The sequence below is a fragment of the Monodelphis domestica genome, chromosome 2, assembly GCF_027887165.1.
Source record: "Monodelphis domestica isolate mMonDom1 chromosome 2, mMonDom1.pri, whole genome shotgun sequence".
NCBI classification, from domain to species: domain Eukaryota; kingdom Metazoa; phylum Chordata; class Mammalia; order Didelphimorphia; family Didelphidae; genus Monodelphis; species Monodelphis domestica.
This window is the reverse complement of record NC_077228.1, coordinates 376,537,568-376,560,953: the sequence shown is the minus strand read 5'-3', so window position 1 is coordinate 376,560,953 and position 23,386 is coordinate 376,537,568. Positions and strand designations below refer to the sequence as shown.

General features: G+C 36.7%; 1 protein-coding gene across 2 annotated transcripts in view; it reads right to left on the bottom strand.

Moving 5' to 3' along the window:
• Window positions 1-23,386, bottom strand: part of RPF2 (ribosome production factor 2 homolog) — a 52,588-nt gene that overhangs the window by 9,254 nt on the left and 19,948 nt on the right. For both annotated transcript variants that reach the window (XM_007484432.3, XM_001379073.4), the window contains 2 exons: window positions 23,269-23,368; window positions 13,518-13,620 (listed from right to left, as the gene is read on the bottom strand). In XM_007484432.3, the coding sequence (XP_007484494.1) occupies window positions 13,518-13,620; window positions 23,269-23,368 (203 nt within the window). The remainder of the gene's footprint in view (window positions 1-13,517; window positions 13,621-23,268; window positions 23,369-23,386) is intronic.

The following is a 23,386-nucleotide window of genomic DNA, read 5'->3' as shown; positions in this document are numbered from 1 at the left end:
TGGTTTTCCTTTCCTGGCTTCTGGAGATATTGGTTCCAGAGAGGCCTTCCTTTCCTGGAGGCAGCTGCGTTGGTGGAACCCTTGCTGATGACACCACCGAGTCCTCTGGCTGAAAATTACCGAGCCCTGCTGGGGCTGAGCTAGACACCAGAGCAACACTTAGGGTGGTAGGTTAGAAATTTCTCCACCCTCTTCTTACATTTTTCTACTTTCACTCTTTCTACCTCTTTGTAAATAAAGCTACTAAAAGTCATTTTGACTTTTGTTATGATTTTTTTAAATCAGTGACCACAATATTACTTTAGAATTTTCATATATTCTTACAGGGGTTTCCATCCATCAATGAAATCACAGGTCTGTTTTGTGAAAATATTAGTATCTGTATATAACTTGGAAAGGGTGAACCAAAGAGCTTTTATTAAATCAGTACAAGTATGATAAATGTACCCTCAAAGGATATTAGTATCCAAAAGAGAAAGCTTCTTAAATTCTTTGCAGATTCTGAATAATTTAAAGCTATGGGAATAATGCCACCTAGCATACCTTCCTAGATTAGATAGTTCTGCATAAGTGATTCTCTGAGATCTCCCTTCTCTGCTGTGCCACAGTTTTGCCAACAAGGCTGACCCTGCTTCTTAGGAGTAAAGGTCCTACCTCGAGTGTGCCTCTTCAGAGGACCTGTAAACCAAGGTGCAGAACTAGAAGGCTAGATAGAACCAATGAAATAAGAGATACAAAAATTTCTATGCAGGCCATCTCCCACACAGCCTTAAACATTGATGAAACAAATGGGGCCAGGGCAATACTGGCCAATTTTGGCACTGCTAATGAGCCAAGTTTCCAGAAAGTAAAATTTCCGATTTCTTCATGATAGGACTTTTGAAAATATCACCATCACCTGTTATTTACAGCATGTCAGCTAAAGCACAGAATGAAGAGAGGAAAAAATATTCTGATATTATCTTTCTGCACCTACATCAATCAAATCTGGAATTTTGACATTCCCTGGGGCCTGCAAAACTATTTGATTGCTATCTCACTGTAGAACTCACCTTAAGGAAACAGGGTCACAAAAATATTTACTCCATGTTCTGGCCTGTGAACATTACTTCATTAACTCAGCCTATGAAGCAGTATGTTATTTAGAATGTAAAGGTTATATTACAGAAGAGTTTCCATGAGAAATCTGACCCAACTTCAGGGTAAGCATGGTGGCAGTCTAGACGTAGAACGCTTCCTCTCCCCAGCACCCAACGAAATAGACTAGCTCAAAAGAACATAAAAACCATTTTCAGAAGAACAGAGGGACTCAACAGTAAGGCGCAGCATTGAAGGTTTGTGGGATTTGAGCATTTCCACACTATAAGGGGGTAAAAAGCTCCTACCCAAACATGAGCCGATCTACCCTCCCCTATCCCACCTACGGAGCCAAAGTCAGAGCATGCCAGAATCAGCAAGTGAGAGAGGGGCACCTCTAGAGTGAGCAAGGAGCACCTCTAGGTCTTTGGGAGCTGACTAGGACTGCTGGGGACATACCCCTCAGAGCAGTTACACTGGAAACCCCTGCACACCGGGGAGTGCAGAACATGGGCACTCTCATGAACAGCAGAGGCTGCAGAGATTCAAGAGCTTGCCTCAATCAAAATCCTTGCTCCTTAACTCCATACACAGAGAACCTGCCCATCTCACTTAGATTTCTGACTAAAAATAGAAGGAAAAACCACCACAGGGATTGCTAATTTTGCTCAGGACCAACAAACACCCTCTAAGAAAAACAGGAAGAAGGCACTGACCCTGGAAAATTTTTATGGAGGGAAAACCCAAGTTACAGAGGAAAAAGAGGAAGAAATTCAAACAAAATCAAAACTTTCAAAAAAAATTTGGAAATTGTCCACAAGCTCTGGAAGAATTCAAATTGGAGCTTATCAAAAAGATGGAAGCCTTCTGGCAAGAAAAGTGGGAAATAATTTAAAGAGAAAACAATAGTCTAAGGGACAAGAATTCCCAATTAGAGAAAGAGATGGAAGCCACAAAAAGCAGAATAGACCAAACTGAAAAGGAAAACCAGTCTTTAAAGACCAGAATTAAGCAACTGGAAGATAATGATCTTGCAAAACAGAAAGAATTAATAAAGCAAAGTCAAAAGACTGACAAATAAGAAGAAAACATAAAATATGTCACTGACAAGAAAAACAGAGGAAGGAGAGACAATTTGAGAATCATTGGTCTACCTGAAAAGCCAGAAATAAACAAAAATCTTGACATCATACTACAAGAAATCATCCAAGAAAACTGCTCTGGTGTTCTTGAACAAGGGGGCAAAATAGACATTGAAAGAGTTCACAGAACACCCTCTATACTAAATCCCCAAAAGACAACTCCCAGGAATGTAACTGTCAAAATCCAAAGCTTTCAAACTAAGGAGAAAATTCTTCAAGAAGCCAAAAAGAGATAATTCTGATACCAAGGAGCACCAATCAGGATCACACAAGACCTGGCAGCTTCCACACTAAAGGAACGCAAGGCCTGGAACACAATATTCAGAAAGGCAAGAAAACTGGGTCTTCAACCAAGAATCACTTATCCATCTAAACTGACTATATACTTCCAGGGGAAAGATGGGCATTCAACAAAATAGAAGATTTCCAAGTATTTGTAAAGAAAAGACCAGAACTAAGTGGGAAGTTTGATATACAAACACAAAGATCAAGAGAAACATGAAAAGGTAAATATGAAAGAGAGGGAAAAGGAGAAAAAAAATTTTTATTCAAACTCTCTTCTTTAAGGGCTACAAATAGATCAAATTATATATATTAATATATGGAGAAAATGTTATTTGTAACTCTCAAAAATTGTATTCATTATTATAGTAATTAGAAGAATCACTCATAGGAAAAGACTGGGACATTAAGGCCTAGAAGATGATATGCAAAAAAAAGAAAAAAGGGGGAAATCGATGATGGTACCAAGAGATACTTGAAGAAATAAAATAAATAGAATAATCTTTTTCACACAAAGATACACATAGGAAGGGGAGGAGAAGAATACTCTTATAAGAAGGAGAGGAAGAGAGTGCTAATAGGTAATACTTAAACCTCACTCTCAGTGAAATCAACTCTGAGAAGGAAGAGCATCTAGATGCACTGGGATCCTGAATGCTATCTTATCCTATGGTGTAAGGGAGAAGGGGAAACTAAGGGGGTAGGGGGTAGGGAGTACAAAAGGGGAGGGAAGGAGAGTGGGGAGGGAAATTAACAGATCCTTTAAAAAAAAAAGGGAACAAAAAGGGAGGGACCAGAAAGGGAAGCATATCAAAGGAGGGGATTAGGGGGGTTGATTAAAAGTAAAACACTGGTTTAAAAGGATATAGCAAAAGAAGAAATGACAGAACTAGGAGAGGATATCAAAATGCTAGGGAATTCACAAGTGACAATCATAACTTTGAACATGAATGGGATGAACTCACCCATAAAATGTAGACTAATAGGAGGATGAATTAGAATCCAAAATCCAACGATATGTTGTCTACAAGAAACACACCTGAGGCAGGTAGATACTCACAAGGTCAGAATTAAAGGTTGGAGCAAGACCTATTGGGCCTCTACTGATAGAAAGAAGGCAGGAGTTGCAATCATGATATCTGACAAAGCCAAAGTAAAAATAGACCTGATTAAAAGGGATAGGGAAGGTAAATACATCCTGATAAAAGGGAGTATAGACAATGAGGAAATATCACTAATCAGCATGTATGCCTCAATTGGCATAGCATCCAAATTTCTAATGGAGAAACTAGTAGAATTGAAGAAGGAAATAGATAGTAAAACTATACTAGTGGGAGACCTGAACCTACTACTAGCAAATTTAGATAAATCAAATAAAAAAATAAATAAGAGGTAAAAGAGGTGAATGAAATCTTAGAAAAATTAGAGTTAAGGAGCAGCTGGGTAACACAGTGGATTGAGAGCCAGGACTAGAGACAGGAGGTTCTAGGTTCAAATCTAGCCTCAGACACTTCCCAGCTGTGTGACCCTGAGCAAGTCACTTGACCCCCATTGCCTAATCCTTAACACTCTTCTGCCTTGGAGCCAATAAACAGTATTGACTCCAAGACGGAAGGCAAGGGTTTAAAAAAAAATTAGAATTAATAGCTATATGGAGAAAAATAGAGAGAAAAAGGAATACATCTTCTTTTCAGCAGCACATGGTACATTCACAAAGATTGACCATATACTAGGTCAAAAAACATGGCATACAAATGCAGAAAAGCAGCAATAATAAATGCAACCTTTTCAGATCATAAAGCAATAAAAATAATGATCACTAAGGGTACATGGAGAACCAAATCAAAAATTAATTGGAAATTAAATAATATGATTCTCCAAAATCAGTTAGAGAACAAATCATAGAAACAATTAATAATTTCATTGAAGAAAATGACAATGATGAGACATCCTTTCAAACTTTATGGGATGTAGCCAAAGCAGTACTCAGGGGAAAATTTATATCCTTGAGTTCATATATTAGCAAATTAGGGAGGGCAGAGATCAATGAATTGGACATGCAAATCAAAAAACTTGAAAGCGAACAAATTAAAAACCCCCAGAAGAAAACCAAATTAGAGATCCTAAAAATTAAGGGAGAAATTAATAAAATCAAAAGTGAAAGAACTATTGAGCTAATAAATAAGACTAGAAGCTGGTATTTTGAAAAAACAAACAAAATAGACAAAGTACTGGTCAATCTAGTTTAAAAAAAGGAAAGAAGAAAACCAAACAAACAGTATCATAGACAAAAAGAGGGACCTCACCTCCAAAGAAGAGGAAATAACGGCAATCACTAAAAACTATTTTGCCCAATTATATGGCAATAAATATGCCACAATCTAGGTGATAGGGATGAATATTTACAAAAATATAAATGTCTAGATTAACAGAAGAAGAAATAGAATTCTTAAATAATCCCATATCGGAAAAAGAAATTGAACAGGTCATCAAAGAACTCCCTGAGAAAAAATCCCCAGGGTCGGATTCACAAGTGAATTCTATCAAACATTCAAATAACAGCTAATCCCAAATACTATACAAACTATTTGACATAATAAACAAAGAGGGAGTTCTACCAAATTCCTTTTATGACACAAATATGGTGCTGATTCCAAAGCCAGGCAGACCAAAAACAGAGAGAGAAAACTACAAACCAAGCTTCTTAATGATAGATGCAAAAATCTTAAATAAGATACTAGCAAAAAGACTACAGCAAATGATCAGGAGGCTTATTCACTATGATCACACGTGGGATTTATTCCAGGAATGCAAGGATGGTTCAATATTAGGAAAACCATCCACATAACTGACCATATCAACAAGCAAACCAACAAAAATCACATTATCTCAATAGACACAGAAAAAGCCTTCGACAAAATACAACACCCATTATTATTGAAAACACTAGAAAGTATAGGAATAAAAGGGTCTTTCCTAAAAATAATAAACAGTATCTATCTAAAACCATCAGCCAACATCATCTGCAATGGGGATAAACTAGATGCATTCCCAATAAGATCAGGAGTGAAATAAGGATGTCCATTATCACCTCTATTATTTAACATTGTACTAGAAACACTAGCAGTAGCAATTAGAGAAGAAAAAGAAATTGAAGGTATTAAAATTGGCAATGAGGAGACCAAGCTAACACTCTTTGCAGATGATATGATGGTCTACTTAAAGAATCTTAGAGAATCAACTAAAATGCTAGTCGAAATAATCAACAACTTTAGCAAAGTTGCAGGATGCAAAATAAACCCATATAAATCATCAGCATTTCTATATATCTCCAACACATCCCAGCAGCAGGAATTAAAAAGAGAAATTCCATTCAAAATCACCCTAGACAATATAAAATACTTAGGAATCTATCTGCCGAGACAAACACAGGAACTATATGAACACAACTACAAAACACTTTCCACACAACTAAAACTAGATCTGAGCAATTGGAAAAATATTAACTGCTCATGGGTAGGACAAGCTAACATAATAAAAATTACTAACCTACCCAAACTTATCTATTTATTTAGTGCCATACCCATCAAACTTCCAAAAAACTTTTTTACTGAATCAGAAAAAAACATAACAAGGATACCCAGGGAAATAATGAAAAAAAAAATACAAAGGAAGGTGGCCTTGTAGTACCAAATCTCAAACTATACTATAAAGCAGTGGTCATCAAAACAATTTGGTACTACAGAAAGGAGGATCAGTGGAAAAGATTTGGGGTAAGTGACCTCAGCAAAACAGTCTACAACAAGCCCAAAGATCCCAGATTTTGGGACAAAAATCCACTATTCGACAAAAACTACTGGGAAAATTGGAAGACGGTGTGGGAGAGATTAATAAACACCTCACATCCTACACCAAGATAAACTCAGAATGGGTGAATGACTTGAACATAAAGAAGGAAACTATATGTAAATTATGTGAACACAGAATAATATACATGTCAGACCTTTGGGAAGGGAAAGATTTTAAAACCAAGCAAGACTTAGAAAGAGTCACAAAATGTAAAATCAATAATTTTGATTACATCAAATTTAAAAAGTTTTGTACAAACAAAGCCAATGTAACCAAAATCGGAAGGGAAATAACAAACTGGGAAACAATCTTCATAACAAAAACCTCTGACAAAGGTCTAATTACTCAAATTTATAAAGAGTTAAATCAATTGTACAAAAAATCAAGTCATTCTCCAATTGATAAATGGGCAAGGGACATGAATAGGCAATTTTCAGTCAAAGAAATCAAAATCATTAATAAGCAAATGAAAAAGTGTTCTAAATCTCTGATAATCAGAAAGATGCAAATCAAAACAACTCTGAGGTATCACCTCACACCTAGCAGATTGGCTAACATGACAGCTATGGAAAGTAATGAATGCTGGAGGGGGTGTGGCAAAGTGGGGACATTAATGCACTGCTGGTGGAGTTGTGAATTGATCCAACCATTCTGGAGGGAAATTTGGAACTATGCCCAAAGGGTGATAAAAGACGGTCTGCCCTTTGACCCAGCCATAGCACTGCTGGGTTTGTACCCCAAAGAGATAATAAGGAAAAAGACAGGTACAAGAATATTCATAGCTGTGCTTTGTGGTGGCAAAAAATTGGAAAATGAGAAAAGCCCTTCAATTGGAGAATGGCTGAACAAATTGTGGTATATGTTGATGATAGAATACTATTATGCTTAAAAGAATAATGAGCTAGAGGAACTCCATATGAACTGGAATGACCTCCAGGAACTGATACAGAATGAGAGGAGCAGAACCAGGAAAACATTATACACAGAGACTGATACACTGTGGTACAATCAAATGTAATGGACTTCTCCATTAATGTCAAGGCAGTGATCCTGAACAACCCAGAGGGATATAGGAGAAAAAACACTATCCACATTCAGAGGAAAAACTGTGGGAGTAAAAACACCAACGAAAAACAACTGCTTAATGACATGGGTCAAAGGGGATATGATTGGGGATGTAGACTCTAAATGAACATCCTAATGCAAACACCAACAACATGGAAATGGGTTCGGATCAAGGACACATGTAATACCCAGTGGAATTGCGCGTCGGGTATGGGAGAGGTGTAGGGAGGGGAGGGAGGAATAAAAAATGATTTTTGTAACCAAGGAATAATGTTTGAAATTGACCCAATAAAAAAATAATGTCAAAAAAAAGAAATCTGACCCCTCATGCAAGCAATGTGCAAGGCCTCCAATTTCATTATACACTAAAGATGCCATTTTTTAAAATGTCATTGGCTTAAAATTCCATTTGATGTGAAACATTAAAAAGAAGTAAGGAAATGTACAATCTTTTGTAGGGACAAAGAGGTAGAACATTAAATATACTGCCAGACAGAATTAAGTTTTGCTGAACTACTTCTCCCTACCCAGAACTTAACCTTGTTTAAAAGGCTTGATGCCTTGGATAGGAGAGGTGGTAGAGGCATAAAAATTAAAACTTTAAAAGAAACTAGTGTGGTGTAGCATTTTATCTGCAAGAACCTCATGATTATCATGTGATAAAGAATTTGCTGGCATTGCAGTCATCCAACATTGTGCCCAAAGCACAAATTCTTGAAATGTTAACATATATTCCTCACATTCAAAAAAACAGCATGACAGAAAATGCAGGTACAAACTGACAAGGAGGTATGTGTAGTTGCTTGTACTAGCAAAGTAGACAAGTCCACACTTTTTTTTTAAACCCTTACCTTATGTTTTAGAATGGATACCAAGTATCAATTTCAAGGCAGAAGAGTGGTAAGGGCTGGGCAATTGGGGGTAAGTGACTTGTCCAGAGTCATATGGCTAGGAAGTGTCTGGGGCCAGATTTGAATATAGGACATCCCAACTCCAGGCCTGACACTCCATCCACTGTGCCACCTAGCTGCCCCTGAAAAGTCCACACTTTGAATAGTGTGGATGAGTCAAAGGACTTAATAGGAATTTATAGAGGATACAGAGGATTCCCAGAGATTTAAAAGACAATCAGTACTACTTCTGTCCTGGTAGTCTACCTTCTAGGCAAACTTGAGCACTCCCTGTGCCCCTTCCTCTGGACACACCTATACCTTGAGTCCCTGCCTTTACTTGTAATGTCTATGATGGGAAGACAATCTCCCTCCTCCTTCCAACACAACCTATTACATTTTTACCTGTCCGTAACAATTTAGACACTACCTTTCCCTTCTCTGATCCCTATTCCCCTGACTTTTGCCAGATTTCACAGAGAGCATGTATTATTTCATATCAATTGTAACAATTGTGTTTTATTCTTCCTAGTATCCCCTTACTAGACAATAAGCTCCATAAATGCAGGGGTGAAGTTTTACACTTCACTTCCCTCAGTGCCCAAGAGTGTACTTCATCAACAAGACACATGATGTTTACTGAACTGAGTAAGGTGCTTTGGTCTTTGATCTGTTAATACATTTTGCAGAAAGGCAGCCATATTCCATTGGTCAAAGGGTCAAGCTACATGCTTCAATCTTTGTGAAAAAGAGGCAGATGACTAATAAGTGAGTTGAAATGAAGAAGTTTTTCAAGAAAGCCAAATTAAATACTGCTTTTCCTAATCTATATCCCACATCATTTATATCAACACATCATAAAGCTGATATTTTCAATGATTATCTTGAATCAAACAGAAAATATAAAAATGTTTGCTGTCCTTCATTTATGAAAGCAAGGAAGCATTCACTATTATTTTAGAAAGATATCCATTCCACACCATAATACAATTTATATTTAGAGCACATAAGAATAATCCTCTTCTATCTGGAAATCCTGGATAGATTAATCCACTAAGCAATCCAAGGGGATATAGTTCTAGTACATTTAAACAACCTTTGCTTTAAATCATTTATTTGTCTCTCCACAAAGCAAAAATTCATTTTCCTATTAAATCAGGGACATCCCTTTCAATAATCCTAAGTGAACTGTATATCCTGTCACTTCACCAAAGAATTAAAATGTGAATGTGGGTATATATGTGCTTAGCTCGTTTCATTTAATGTCTTTAATAAGAGACTAGGATAATAGTGGTCAACTTCCTGTGGTTCTTTATCCACAAGTTCTATATATCTTTTTTTTTCTGTGACAACTTTGAAATAGTAAAATCTACAAATTCTGTTAAATACTTCTATAGAAGAGGTTAGAATTTCTCCTCTAGGTTTAAAAGAGTCGAGAAGAAGGCCACCCAAGAAGTACCTTTTGGACATTTAACCACCTAATGAACGTTCTAAGTGGATGCTCTATAGTCTAATTTCAAAGTCTTTTTTTATCTCTACATTGACTTTAGCAACCTCAGGTTTCTCCTCTGAACCAGGAAGCTGTTTTGATAAAGTATTTGTAATGAACTGAGTTTTCTCTTCTAAAATTAAATAAATCGTCTTTTGTATTGCTTTTCTTTATGAGAGCAAATCTGGCTTTTCTTTCATGACCAAATTAGGCTGATTACAACTGCTAATTCTTTTGAGAAAACAAAATACATATTTATATTTCTCTCAAGGAAGGAACTTTTCTTTAAAAATCCAAGCACTTTAGTCTATTAGTTTCTTCAAGAAAATCCAAACAATTAATATATAGATTGGAGAAAGGGGGAAATAGAGTGAGGCTGGAAAGGAAATAGAAAAACGAATCAATTGGAGGCAGTCATATAGTTAAGTATAAAAATGTGAGGGAACAAAAAACCCCTAAAAATATTAAACATGTATACAATTTCCAACAAATCAAAATCATTGTGTGTGTGTGTGTGTAAACCAAGCACCTATATTTTCAGTGATAATTCTAGTATCTATATCCCAGATACTAAAGCCTTTTTTCTACAAACATTATAAGTGACACATGAAGAGAAGGTATTTGTGAATGTCCACAATCTTTTATTTATGTATATTTCTCAAGGGGTTAACAGATATGTTTAAAATAGTAATCTCTTGATTTCCTCCCTCACAGTCTCTTTTCTTTCTTTCCTGTTCCCTGTTCTTTTGCTTGTATGTCACCAAGCACTGCTCTAGCTCTTTCAGTATATTCCCTAAAAAGGTATTCTCATCCTAGCCCTGATGCTGTAGATTCTTCCCTATAAAGTCTATAGAAGCCACAACAAACACATTTATCATCATCATCATAATAATCTTCATTAAATAATTAAAGATTTTTTATGTTTCATAACAATAGATCTAACCCTATAATGAGTAAACTAGTCTCTAAGAGCAAAATGCTCATTTATGTATGATGAATGAATCCTTTTAGAGTTCTTCACAGGAAGAGGGAGGTAATTGACCCTATACATGGAAATAAGTTTACTCATCAAGGTCAGAGCAGATATGATTAATATCACTTTATATTCAGAGCTTCTTTAATCTAAGCATCTTATAAGCCTTATTAATCCTTACAACTAAGCCATAAATGCAGGAAATATTATCATTTATAGAGAGAAACAGCTTAAAGGAGCTGTCTGAAGTAACAAGAGACAAAACAAGGAATCCCAGGAAAAAGCTCATGAGAGGGCCTCCATTTTAGACACACCCAGGTGCTTCTGCTCTGCCAACACCATCAATTCATTAATGTTATGTCATGTTTCCTGTAACTCTATTCTATTCTGAATGCTTTCTCCAACTGAACGATGTTTTACAAGTGGACATACATAAAAACTTCTAAGAGAATACCTTCACAGAGAATGCATTGAAAAAGCTAATGCAGTGCTTCGTAACAAGCTGCCTTAAGGAAGCTAAAAGTATAAACTATAAGTGATCTTGGCATTTCACCTGCTGGCTTCACACTGATTTCCTGCCTGCAGCTGCACTCCTCTTCCTCCTTTTTTATGTCAAAGTAACTGCCTACACAAGAAGTCTCAGCCTCCTTAGGTGCATCATCAAAGACAGCCTTCCCCCAACTGAAGTACTTCAAGGCTCTGGGCTGCACTTTCTTCTCTTTATACCTTGTAAACTCTGCTCACTTAATGCAAATGACATCCAGATCTGGCTAGAGAGCCTTAGCTGAGCCTTCTGAGACCTAGTTCTAAATCACCAATTGCCTCCAAGACTTTGCAAACCACATGTCCTACAAGGACAAGGTTAGGAACCGGACCTGATCTTTCACTGGTAAGGAAAACTCTCAGATAAGAGGACTCCTACCAAAGAAGGCCTGTGCCCACTTCACCACTTATAGTCTTAAAGAGGTATCTGTGGCACTGAGAGGGTAAGGGATATACACACGGGATGTCAGAGATGGGACACAGACATCTTATAGGCATCTCCACAAAACAAGACCAAAACAGAACTCAGTAGCTTTCAGTGAAAGGCACTCCCCCCTTTCCCACTTCCTTATTTCTGTGGAGGGTATTACCATCTTGTCATGCAAATTATCATCCTCAGTACCATTTTTTTAAACTTCTCACTTACCCTATATATCCCACCAGTTGTCAAGTCCTATGAATTCTACCTCATCTGTCCCCTTATCCTGGGGACTCACACCCCCACCACGCTAACCCAGGCCTTAATCAGCTCTCTCACCTGAACTATGGCAGAAACCAGCTAATTAGTCTCTCTGTTCATAGGTTTCCTCTCTCTTTCCAGTCTTTAAAATCCTTCACAACTTGGCTCCTTTTCCAGGCTTAATATTTCACTCAAGCATTCAGTGGTTTTGTCAAACCAGCCTTTTGGCTGCTTCTTACACAGGAAACTCTTTTTCCCACCTTTACAAAAGTCCCTGTCCCTGTCCCTCTCCTCCTCTTGGAGGCCCGGAATGCACTTTCTACTTACTTCTCTTGGAATCCTTGTTTCCTTCAAATCTCAGTTCAAATGCAACTCCTACATGAAGATTCTCCTAATCCTCCAAAAATTTGCTAATTTGTCATAAATTTAGTAGACAGCAATGTTTATACCCATTGCTTCTTGAGAGAATGCAAGTTCCTCATGCAGTAAATTCATTCATTCATTCATTTCTTTTTGCACCTATCAATTAACACAGTTCCTGATATAAAGTAAGGGCTTAATAACTGTTGATTGCTCTGGAATTAATTTCTCAGAGTGAAACTTAAAAATACTTTTAAAATTTCATATGTAATATTTTCCATTTTGGCTAAAATTCAATTACTATTACTTTTAGTAAGTTTTCTTTAGTAGAAAACAAGGAGGAGGAAAAGATATGAAGAAACACATTGAGGTAAGTTACACTCTTATCTCTATTGTCATTATTCTGAAATCACTAATTCTTCATTCATTTGCTTTATTCTTTCAGAAGCTTATGTTTCTTTTTTTTTTTTAATAAAGCAAGATATTTTTGCTCCATGCAATTTTTGATGCCATAGTGAGAAATGCCTTGATACTGGTTTGCTCCATATAAACTAGGATGGGCTCTTTTTTACAACTCATTTTTATTTTCTCTGCTTCATGATCTTTACTCTATATTGAATCCACTCCTTCCTCATTCACTCCTACTTCTCACCAAAAAGGAAAAAGTATGCATTTCATTTATCTTAGAAATAGCTTACCTTTCATAGTTTTCAAGTTTCTATATATTGGCATTATCAATTTGTATCAGAAAAAAAACAATAGGAGCTATTTTATAATAGAGGACAATAGAGGCCTTAAAATCATAGTACATCATGGCCCTTGGGACTACAGGGTTACCTGCAGGCCTAACCTTCCTATGGCTTTAAATCAAGACACCTCATAGAAATTTTTGGTCCCTGGGATGGAATAGATGAAGTTAAAAACAATAGCTCTAGTCACTGAGTTTTTTTCTAGTTCCTTTAAACTTCTTCTGTTTAGCTTCAGGGTTTAGAGGCTTGCTGGGCCTACAGCAGGTGACCAAGAATGACCAAAAGAGAGCACAGAGCTGATGCTCTACACATGTTCCATAAAAACTATGGTCACCCAATTCTATGTTTTGAAGAATGAAAAATAAGCATAAAATAATTCCCCTAAAAGTAAATAAAAATATACAGAGACACACACTTACTTATAAGTCCGAAAGTAAATCTTCCCATCCACTGCAGTGAAATGCAAGACATACTCTAAACCAGCAAGACGAATATTTGGTACCGTGGGGCCTCTGAAGAAATCTAAAAGCATATTTCATGACAGTAAAGAATATTTTTTTAAAAAATTCAGCTCAAATAAAACAAAACCATTAGAGTGAGAATGTAGTTTATTCTAAACAGAAATCTAACAATAACATGAATATTTAAAAAATGACAAGTAGTCCCAAGGGGAAAAAAAATTCCTGATTAAAGCTTCACCAGTGCCCCATCTACGTTTTAATCTACTGAAGCTTTTCAGTCTTAACAGTTTTCTCCCTCTCTGCCAACACTTAGCATGGGGTCAAATTATCATAAATATTAACTTTAAACAAAAACACATACAATGCAACTCATAGCATGTTTTTCTAGCATAAACAGACAGAGGTTAATTTTTTTAAGTATATAAATTCTTGTCTAAACAATAAAACAATCAAAATTAAAAATCATAATGACCACAGTTTGGCCCAAAGAAGAAATGAGAAATCTCTTCCCCCTATTTCTTGGGAGAGTTAGGTGACCAAGAGTATAGAACCCTATATATATACACACACACACACACACATATATATATATATATATATATATATATATATATATATATAAAACATTGGACTTTTTGCTGAACAATTTTTTCCTGCTTTTTCTTCTTCTTCCTTATTATAAAGGATCACTTGCCTGGGAAGGGGGCAGGAGAAAGATACAGTAGGCAATAGAGGTGATATAAACACACAAACTGAGTCATCAGTTAAAATATATTTTAAAAGAAAAGCTAAGGGGCAGCTGGGTGGCTCAATGGATTGAGAGTCAGGCCTATAGACAGGAGGTCCTAGGTTCAAATCAAAGCTTCCCAGCGGTGTGACCCTGGGCAAGTCACTTAACCCCACTGCCTAGCCCGTACCACTCTTCTGCCTTGGAGTCAATATACAATATTAATTTTTTTTAAATTGGGTTTAAAATAAAAAAGAAAAAAGAAAAGCTAATAACTCAAGCTGACCCTTGTTAGATAAAGGGAAAGTCTATACTAAAAGTAAATCTTAAAGAAAATTCCCCAAAAGGAATTCAATTATAGGAGAAAAAAAATGTTTTGGGAAAGCAATTGAAAAACATGACTAGACTGGTAAAAAATGCAATCCTGCCCATCCTCCACCCACATGCAGAGTCTCTTCCTAAACCAAAACTCAGGGCAATTAGAATAAAACAATCAAATAATTTGCCAAGAGAACATGGTGCAAATTTCACAACTAATGAAGAGACACCCTAATATTCTGCCCCAAATTTACCAGCCCAGAGTTAACAAATCAATAAACCTCTGCTATCCAGTGGAATAGTATCATCACCAAGGTCAGTTTAGTTCTAGGAAAAACAGCTATTCTCTACTCTGAAGTAGCTGACAGTAAGCAGAAGCATTTTCAACACACATAGTTTTCCTAAATTTTTTAAAGAATGAAATAATGGTCTAAGAATAATACTGGGGAAAACAGAACCATACTGTCTACTAGGCCAAAAGACTTTAGATAGAAACCAGCTTATAGGTCTATGCCTCACAAAAGTCAAAGCTTTATCTTCCCTTGGATGATTCCTGACCTGAATTGCTAAATTGAAATTTCATTAACAGTTCCTGGTACTTCAAGATAATAGAAAAATATATTCAAGAGAAAAAACAGGGGGAGTGACATTTGGAGAGTACAGAAGTACATTAGTAGCATATATAGCAAGACTTAGCAACACAAATGCAAAGATGCCCACTGTAATGAGAGAGTTCTCCTAGAGCTGGGGAAAAAGAAACACAATTCCTACAGATTTGTAGTCTTGATAATTATTGACTTAACAAATATTCAACAGGGGTCTGCTCTGAGGTACTGTTGGGGATGCAAAGGATTTAAAAATGTACTAAGGGAAATTAAAATCACATGGAAACAAATATAATGTAATCTGAGCAAGAGAAGAGGTAGGAGCAAAGATTCTGGATTAGAAAAATGAGGGATACACTTTTGGAGGAATGAAAAGAACTTAAATTGGAGTAATAAAGAGTGGTAGGAATAGTTAGAGATATTTGACCTTGTCTGAAAATGAATGCCTCATCCTGCACTGATATTCTAACACCTCTCAACTAAGAAGGGCAGGAAGCATGCTTTGTACCATCAGTTCCCTGAATTTAATAGAATGAAGCACACATTTTCAGACGAGGTCAATATGTTGATTTTGTTTATCTGAATTGATTTATATACAGAATTCCAACGGAGAGGGGTATGTGGAGAGAAGTCATTAAGAGATAGTAATAGTGATGTTTTTAAAAAAGAATACTAATAAAACTTCCATAGAAACTGTGGATTTTATTTCTTAGACAACAGGACAGGAAGTTTTTGATCAAGGGAAGTTATAACCACAAAACCATGCTTTAGGAAAACTGACCTTTTTTGAAAGAGAGGAAACCTAGTAGGTGGCTGCTAACAAACCTAACAAGAGACGACTACTCTAGAGTAAAAAGCCTGAAGTAGGTGATAGGTAAGGAAAGAACAGATACAAGGGACATTGTGTAGAATCAAATCAATAGGATCTAGTGACTAGATGCTGGCAGGCAAAGGGGAAGCAATGAAAGAAGACTTCAAGTTTTTTAAAAGCAAGTAGTCTGAGAATGATGTTATTAAATTCAGTTAAAAAATGTCATGAGGAGCTGGGTTTGGATGGGCTGTTGTTATTAATACTGTGGATTTCCATTTCTTTACAACATATCTAAATAGAGCTAAGTAGCAACATGAAAATAGAAGCCTAAAGACTAATAAAGAGGCCAGGCCTGAGGATATAAATTTGAAGCTGTAGAAGCAATAATAACAGCTGACATTCATATAGTGTTTCAAGGTTTACAAAGAGCTCACCAAGGTTAATGAAATAAATAGAAAAAGAGCACAATGAGAGGGAAAAAAAGCTGAATACTGAGGAAATCTATTGAGGAAATTTGAGGGAAGGACAAAGAAAATAGAGGCAAAAAGGATAAAAGAGTAGTTTTAAGAAGGGTTACAGAAGAGTCAAGATAGTGCCCAAACACAGAAGCCAAGGAAAGAGAAAACTTCAAGTAAGAGGAGTGGACAGTAATGTCAAATGCTTGTGAGAGGTCAAGAAGGGTGAAATTAAGAAAAACCAGTGAACTTAGTAAGTGGATCACTAGTAAACTGTGAGAAAGATGTTTCAGGAGAGAGGTTAGGAGCAGAAGCCAGATTCCAAGAAGCTGAAGAAGTGACCAAGTGAGCACAACTACTCCCCTGAGAATTCTGGCAGTAGAAGGAAGATGAGCGTTAGGACAGCAGTATCAAGGATAGAAGGCAAGTTGTTTTCCTTTAACATTTGCTTTTTAAAAATCCATAATGTATTACAAATATGGAGAAGTCAGAGAAACTTAGGAAGATTTGTATGAAGTAATACAAAGTGAAAAAGCAAAGCCAAAAGAACAAAATATCCATGACAATTAAATGAAGACAATACTAAAGAATGACAGAATTCAGGCCAAATACATTTGAACAAAGTTGGCACCAAATTATTCAACTAAAAGCACACCGTTCTTTTTTTCTGTTAAGCAGTAATTTTGCTTAATTTTTTAAGTAATGTGCTTCGAGGAAAATTTGTGTTTATTGGGATGAATTGGTTATGACAGAAAAAAAAAGTTATCAATGTAACTTGTAAATTTTGGTAAAAATAAAAAGAGTATATTGTCTCTGCAATTAGCAAACTGCTGGTTGGTTTGCATACTAATGCAGTGTTTATATAAGCCAATTCTGTCTAATCTTGCTTGCAGAAAGTTATAAGTAATAGCTTTACCCAGGGGGAGAGGGGGGGACACTTATTTATTTTCCCCAAAATACAGAAATCTAGAAAAGCTCAATCAAGTGTAATAGATACTATGGAGATGAGAAGATTAAAAAATAACAGAAAGCTAGAGCAAAGTACTGTACTTCAATACTGAAGGCAAAACAGAGAAAAACAACCAGTGGCAAAACTTTCAAAAAATTTTTAATTAAATTGACTTACAACTTGAAATTTTAGGGAGCTCCTGAACTATATAGATAACTTTTAAACGGACAAAACTGACAATAATAACCATAAAGATTCAATGAGATATTCCTATAATTAAAGCTTGGAGAAGAAATAAATTTAGATGGAATATTTTGATGGTTTTCTACTAAAAAAACTAGTACTCAAAAACTGCATGGTATAAAGCTGAGTCTACATATTTAAGAACCAGGCACCTAGGTGGCTTGGTAGATTGAGAGGCTTAGAGACAGGAGGCCCCGAGTTCTAATTTGACCTCAGACACTTCCTAACTGTTTGACCCTGAGCAAGTCACTTAACCCCCACTGTCTAGCCTTTACCACTCTTCTGCCTTGGAATCAATACACGATATTGAGTCCAAGACAGAAGGTAAGGGTTTTAAAAAAAGATCATCCCAGAAGATTGTCCAGCCTAGTATGTAAATACACAACAAAGACAATATATAATCTCTAGCTATAACTGACAGTCTAGAGAAAAAAACCATTTGTAATCTTGTCTCCTTCCTATCACCATTAATTCGTTTGCAAAAATCTGTATAAATTATTCACAAATCTATCCTTTTCCTACATTTTTATATTTAAAATTATCATATAGTATCATGCATTCGAATCCAATGTTCCTTCTTTTCCTCCATCTTCCCTACCTCTGCTCTCTTTTTTCCCTTTTGCATCTCCTGGTCCCATCACTGATGCCAGAGGCTCTGCTGGCATTGGCTGGTCAGTTCTGCCATCTGGTGGCTGAATAAAAAACTACAGCATGGCCCAGAAGATGAAGTTTAGATTTTCAGACTTAGTAACAAAAATCCTCTCTATAGGTAATTTCAGGACTGATGACACATGGTACCCTGGAAGGCCTTTCAAATATCTGAAGACTCAGTAAGAACCAATAGTTTGAGAGCTGCTAAAAGTCAATGCAATTGTAAACAACATGAATCCAAAGGTAGAATCCAAGATGAAGGGCAATAATAGTGCCACCTGTTCACTACTAGGCTACAAGGGGAATGAGCAGGCCTGGACATCACACTGGCAAACTAAAGAGAATTCAGGAAAGCTCATCGTGACAAAACTCACAACTTGCCCAAACTATTACTGTCTACTCTAACATAAGCTGTATTTTTCTGCCTCCCTGCCTTTGCCCACACCACTCCCTATGCCTAGGAAGACCTTTTCATCAATCTCTTCCTGCTTGGGAAGTCCTCTCCATCAACCTCTTCAACTGTTAAAATCCAGTGTAACTCAAATGCCACTCTTCCACTAAAACCATCTCTGATCCTTCTGGTAAAGTTCCCTTAGATATACCAGACAATTCTGTCTTTTAATTCTAAAATCAAATGGCAGATTTGTAAAGCATAGTGCCTGGCACCTAGTGGAAGCTTAATAAATGTTTACTCTTCCCCTTTCCCTAGTCCTCTAAAATATAAAAGTATATGGTGAGTACATTATAGTTACCTATTTTAGTATCTTATCCCCTTACTAGAAAGTGAGTTCCATGACAGGGGGCATATCTTGCCCCTTTATAGCTAACCTACAGTACTCTATACACAGTAGACATTAAATACAGGTATCTCTTCCACATTGTTACTTCCCCCCATTGTAGTTCTGCTATACTGCAGATCAGCCTAAGAAATTAAATGGGAATGGGGGTAGGAGGGAGGGTTCAGAAGCTGCAGACAACATGTAAAGACTAGCAGACAACAGAAGAAGTATAGAAACTCAGAAATGAATAAAATAGCCTAAGACCAAATACTTAACCTAAATTTTACAATAAGATACTATGAACACCCCATAAAAGAAAAAGAACATTTCAGACTACGTCTCTGGTATGAAGGTTTCCAGATACCAGAAGCATCTGCACTTCCCCCATGATGTGGAATGGATACTTGTATATGTATGCTGATTATATCAGTGGAACTGTGATTTCATTAGGGTATTTCATCCTTCTTATTCTATAAGATTCTTTCTCATATCTTTCCGTAAGTCCTCTATGGAAGATGCATCTAACACATTAGAAGCCTTTCTCTAGTACTTTTGTTTTTAACCCTTACCATTTGTCTTAGTATCAATTCTAAGACAAAAGAATAGCAAAGGCTAGGCAACTGGAGCAAGTGACTTGCCCAGGATCACATAGCTAAGAAGTGTCAGAAGCCAGATTTGAATCCAGGTTCTCCTGACTCTAAACTTGGAACTCTATCCTCTGTGCTACTAGTTGCCCCTTGTATTTCTTTTTCAACTCTTACTTTCCATCTTAAATCAATGCTGTGTTCCAAGGCAGAAGAGCAGTAAGGGCTAGGCAATGGGGGTTAAGTGATTTGCCCAGGGTTGCACAGCTAGGAAGTATCTGAGGCTAGATTTGAACCTAGGGCCTCCCTCCTCTGGACCTGGTTTTCTATCCACTGAGCCACACAGCTGCATCCCCTGGCAGTTCTTTTAATATTTTGTGGCTATCAGTACAACACCTCAATCATTCATAAGATACTATCCCTCTCTCAATATGTCCCTCTTTTCCAATCAAGTAAGTCCATTGTGCCACTTCTTGCACAACAGTCAACAATGGTGATATGCTATAGTCTACTTATTCCCACCATGGCTCTTTCCATTACCCTTTGAACTGGTAGCAATATTTAGTCTTTCTAAGAGAATGCTAGTCCATAATTGGCAGCCATATAACAATACTAACTGAGAAATAAGGGGACACAAGGTGTACAAACATGTATTTTTGGACATATCTGATGTACTGAATGCTTTGCTTGACTAAGCTACTTTTTACAAGTTTTTCCTCCTTTCTCTAGGAAGAAAGGTTAGTAATAATCCCAAAAAAAAAGGTGACCACTGAAATGATGAGAAACAAGTCCTGACAAGATGGTAGACTCCTCTCATAAGCCCATATAATGGAGTAAAAAGAAAAAAAATTAAGTTTCCTGTTCTGAGCTTAAGCTCCTTTCCCCCAAATCCACACCAGCAGGGCATGACAAGAACACATGATAGGTTAGTCCTTTAAGAGGCTAACAGGTAAAGTTGCTTTACTTTTGATTGGTTGAAAACCATGTGAATGACTAGGGTTGTAAACTGCATTCTGATCAGCTGGCTAGATATTAATTCTCTAGTAACCAGCCAAAGATGAATGAGGGAAGGGACCAATTCACTTTAAGAGACTAGGATAAAAAAGAGCCTGCATGTGTCCATTCCTTGTACTTGCTTGTTGGTTGTAACACTGGCTTTTGAGTATCCATTCTCAAAAGGATGACATAAAATAGCTTTTTCCACATTAATGTTGAGTTCAAGATTCTTTTGGGTAGGTAATCAGTTCTCTCAGAAACTTTTTTTTTTAATGTGTAGAAGAGAACAGGAAGAAATTCAAAAAGAAGAACAGATAAGCAGGGCAGTTTTGAAAGTAACATTATACCCTCAGATATGTCTCTAATATAAAACAATTAGAAGTAACATTTTTCTTTTTATTTTTAACCCTACCTTCCATCTCAGAATCAATACTGTACATTGGTTCTTAGGCAAAATAGTAGTAAGGGATAGGCCCATGTTGGTAAAGGTGTGGTAAGTGTGCCCCTGGTGTCCCTGACGGGGCTGCCCCGTTCCCCCCTCTTTACCTCGTCTGAGGACATTTTTCACACACCCTACCCCTCTGTCTAGCAGACCAATTCGAGTACTTTCTTGGTCAGTTTTCTAGGGTAATGCCAGGGGCTGAAGGTGGCCTGAAGGTGCAGTTTGGTCATGTAGCCTGAAAAAGGTTTGCAAACACTGGACTAGGCAATGAGGATTAAGTGACTTGCCCAGGGTAACAGAATTAGGAAGTGATTGAGGCCAGATTTAAACCTAAGACTTCCTATCTCTACATCTGACTCTCCAATCTACTGAGCCATCTAGCTGCCCCGAAAAGTAACATTTTTTGAATAAGGAAAAGGTCATATAATAAAATACAGTTTGGAGTTAACATTCTATTCCACCTAAAAGAACAGCATTCACTTAAGTCTTCTTTGGCCACTCTTTTCAAGTAACTCAAAGCCCCATACCCCCACCCCAATCAATACCCTAATCCCATATTGGCAAAGCATGGGTGCTGGGGTGGCACAGAAAGGGCTGCTCCTTCCCATTAAAGTCAAGAAGTGTCCACACTAAGTGGAACACACATAAAATAGTGTGTTCCTAAGAGTATGAAGTCAACATGCCACCTAAAGTGGGGTGGATGGGCCCAACAGATAAAAGGAGCACCAGATTAAAGCTTCCATGCCAGCAGTAATGGGGTTAAGTCCATAAGTACTTGTGGTACTTCTAGTCTGTGGGAGAGTGACCCAATCTTAAAAAAATAAATTTTAAATCTAGCCTCTAGAGCTTAGTTTTTGTTCTTGACCTTTTCACATTCCTAAAAGGAAGTCTGGAAAGAATCTAAGGTTGCAGAAATATTTGCATCTTAAGAATTTTCAGTTGAACTAAAAGGTTTTCTATATACCTCCACAACAATAAGGTAGTTTCGGGTAAATAAGAGGAAAACCAGATTACAAAGGGTTGTAAAGTGAATGGGTTGTAGGTAAGGAAGTGCCTCAAGACTCAGCATCCTGATGACCAACTAAACAAAGTTAAACTAACCTTTAGAGCCTCATTATCTCTAAGATGATATTGCTGATGAATTTTTTTTTTGGCCATTACAAACTATGAAGCAGAAGTTTACTTAATGGAAGAAAAAAAAATTTATTTTGGACATTTTAAATTTGAGATGCCAGCAAGACATCCTGGAAATATCAAGTAAGTAACTGGTAACAGTGTCCAAACTCAGAGAAAAGATAAAGATCAGAGGTACAGATTTGGAATCATCATGGTGCTACTTAGTGGGCAAGACCAACAAAAAAGAGAACTGAAGATAAGAAAATAGGGGATGGTCTATAGAAGACCTTACATGCCTACTTGAGGAATTTAGACTTTAACCTATAAGCCACGGGGGCACAATTAATGTTTGTGAGTAGGCAGAGAACTTGTATTTTACAATTTTAATTTAATTTCCCAATAGGTTTTTAATTTATTGGCCTAATTTTAAATGGTTTTAAACATTAATTCCCAAAACAATAAACCATTCTTCATAATTCAGAGCAGAGGTCAATAACTCTTAGCTACAGATATCCTATATAGATGTAATTAACATCCATACAAAAAACAGCTAAAGTATTTGTTAAAGAGAATTTATTTTGGGATGAAAGGAAAGTATGAGAGGCCTGTTAAGGCAAAAGACTTTAATAATTAAATAATTACTTGGATTTAATAAATAATTAAAAGTCTTTAATAATAAGTTTTTTAAAGGGGGGCAGGGGGAACGGGGATGAAAGTTAAAGAAAGGAGGGCAGCTGGGTGGCTCAGTGGATTGAGAGCCAGGTCTAGAGATGGGAGATCCTGGATTCAAATCTGACTTCAAACACTTCCTAGGTGGCCCTAAGCAAGTCTCTTAATTCCCATTGCCTAGCCCTTACCGCTTTTTTTCCTTTGAACTAAAACATAGTATTGATTCAAAGACAGAAAGTCAAAGTTTAGGGGGGAAAAGACAATAGGAGAAGGAAAAGAAGAAAAATAATGAAGGAGAAAAAAGGGATACATGGCTGAAAGTTGGTAGACTAAAATTTCAATAAAGATTTGAAAAACTACTTACCAGTAAGAAGATTTTTCAATCTTCTATAGTCTTCACTTACATCAAAAGCATCACCAGCAAATATTAACATCGGTTTTGTTCCCTCAGGGCACTTGCTGTTCTATTAAAGAGAAATTTT